This window comes from Emiliania huxleyi, assembly GCF_000372725.1.
Source record: "Emiliania huxleyi CCMP1516 unplaced genomic scaffold EMIHUscaffold_444, whole genome shotgun sequence".
Taxonomy (NCBI): Eukaryota; Haptophyta; order Isochrysidales; family Noelaerhabdaceae; genus Emiliania; species Emiliania huxleyi.
Window position 1 is genome coordinate 1 of NW_005198658.1, and position 2,224 is coordinate 2,224.

General features: G+C 62.1%; 1 protein-coding gene across 1 annotated transcript in view; it reads right to left on the reverse strand.

Annotated features, from left to right (window-relative positions):
- Window positions 1-1,247: 1,247 nt before the first annotated feature.
- The window catches only part of EMIHUDRAFT_245039 (hypothetical protein), a gene marked incomplete at both ends in the record, with an annotated part of 2,188 nt that continues 1,211 nt past the window's right edge, over window positions 1,248-2,224 (reverse strand). The window contains 3 exons of the mRNA XM_005768869.1: window positions 1,248-1,418; window positions 1,497-1,553; window positions 1,679-2,005. Of these exons, the coding sequence (XP_005768926.1) occupies window positions 1,248-1,418; window positions 1,497-1,553; window positions 1,679-2,005 (555 nt within the window). The remainder of the gene's footprint in view (window positions 1,419-1,496; window positions 1,554-1,678; window positions 2,006-2,224) is intronic.

The following is a 2,224-nucleotide window of genomic DNA, read 5'->3' on the forward strand; positions in this document are numbered from 1 at the left end:
AAGCGCACGCCGAGGGCGGCCACGTGCGAAGCATGCAGCGCGCGGAACGCGGAGAAGCGCTGCTGCCGGCCGCCCACGAGTTGGGTCATCGTCTCTCCACCGGCCTCCACCGGCGAGCGGCACTCGACGAAGACGCGGTACTCGGTGTGGCGCCCGACCCTGACGTAGCCGTCGATCCGCGCGTGCAGTCCCGACTGGAGAGCCGCGACCTCCGCCTCGATCGCGCTCCTCGCGCTGTCGTCAGCGTCTGGCGCGAAAGAAGCAAGGGACTGGAAGCTCATGGTGCGGTCGCGCCCAGAGAGCATCGGGAGCTGCGGGAGCTGGCCCACGTTCTCATTCTCGAGGGACGCCAGGCCAGCGCTCTGGCCCTCGAGGGATGCCAGGCGGACAGGCTTTGAGGAGTCACGAGGCTGGGAGACCGCGGCAGCCATGTGCACCCGTCGATGCCGCCGGAATTCCGAGGTCGGCTAAATTCTTTTTCTTCGCCATGGCGGCAACCAGAGACACCTCACATGACCCCACACACGGTCTAGTCCGGCCTTGCGGTCGGCGAGATTGCTAGAGGCGGAGCAAGCCTGCTCTAGCCTCGCACGTTGCTTCCTGTCGTCTGTTGTTTGTTGTGCCCTTGTTTGTTTCTCTTGGCACCTTGGAGTGCTGGGGGGGGCGACAGGAAGAATGTGGCCCTGAGTTATGTGTACGCCAACTCAGGGTGTGTGGCAGCCAGCTGGCTGTGTGTCTTGTGAGCTTGTTTGTGTCTGTGTGTCGTTCGTGCGTGTCGTCATCATCTGTCTCGCGTCCACCCATACCGCGTTGGTGTCCAGTCCGAGCCTGGCTGTTCTTCACCTTTCTACCTACCTACCTACCTGCGGCAAGGCCTCGACGCCGAAGACCAACCGGCGTCGGACGCGCGCGCAGCACACGCAGACTCACGCGCGATTCCAACACGCACACGCGCACACGCGCATCGCACGCCAGCGCAGCGCTGCACACAGAGCACACTAGACCATCGCCTCTGAGAGGCACCACCCCTCGGGGAGGGGGCGCGTCCGCCCAGCGGCCAGCGCCCCTCCGCCCAGCGAGCGTACCCGCAGCGCCCGGGGGGCGGCCAGCCAGCTCTCCCCGCACGGCGTCGACCGCCCCCAAAGCGAGACAGGCGATGCACCCGCATAGTTAGCCGCTACGGCTCTATACGGGTGCGACGGTGTATCATTCACTTTATGCCACCGTTGCATATCCTATCATTCACTTTATGCCACCGTTGCATATCCCGGGATATGCAACGGTGGCATAAAGTGAATGATACACCGTCGCAAAACCGCTGGCTGCATTGGGTCTCGAGTTCGAATCCCGCAGTTCGACTCGGCGCAAAAAACCCAGACGGGCGTTGTCACTGGTTCGAAACCCACCTTAGCGTTCACCTGCTATCCGCCGGTACCCAAACCGGATGCATCTCCGCACGACCCAGGAATGCAGTTTTGCGACGGTGTATCATTCACTTTATGCCACCGTTGCATATCCTGGATATGCAACACTGGCGTATAGTGATCAAGTTCCTGCGGCCCGGGGGGTCCACTCGTTCTTGAGCGAGTGATGCTCTTGGTAAGAGGTTCCTCCTTTCCGCTCCCCCCCCGCAAGGCGCGAGACACAAATTGTTACCGGTCATGAATGAGTGCGCGACATTTGTTTGTAGACGCATGTTGCGAGCAGCGTTGTTGATGTTTTGCGAGTCGCCACAGACGGCGGCGCGCGAGAGCTGTTGCGAGTGGTGCTGGACAAAGCCCCGGGCGCTGCCGGAGGCTGTGCCGTAGTCGGTGCGGTCGACGGCGCTCGGGCTGCCGACCTCTTTGGCGAAGTTGAAGATGATTCTCTTGGTCGGCGGCGCGATGCCGCCCAAACTTTCGACGAGACAAATTTTGACGATTCCGTTCTTGACATGGAGCGCGTCGTAGTACTGTCCCTTGTGCCCTTTGACCCAGCCTTTACCGGTCGCATGGACGAGCGGGCCCTGTGACTTGATGTGGCCGCGCTCTTCACAGCCGAAGGAGGTCCACGGCGTTTTCAGGGCTGGGACTCGGCGGCGGTCTCTACGAGCGAGAGGCTTCGTGCGACCGCCGACAGGGCGGGCCGCCAAGTAAACTCTAATGTTTCTACTACGCTCTCTGTTCATACGACACATTGCATTACGACGGTTGGCGTGGCCGGCGCGGCTCTCCCGCGCCGTGCC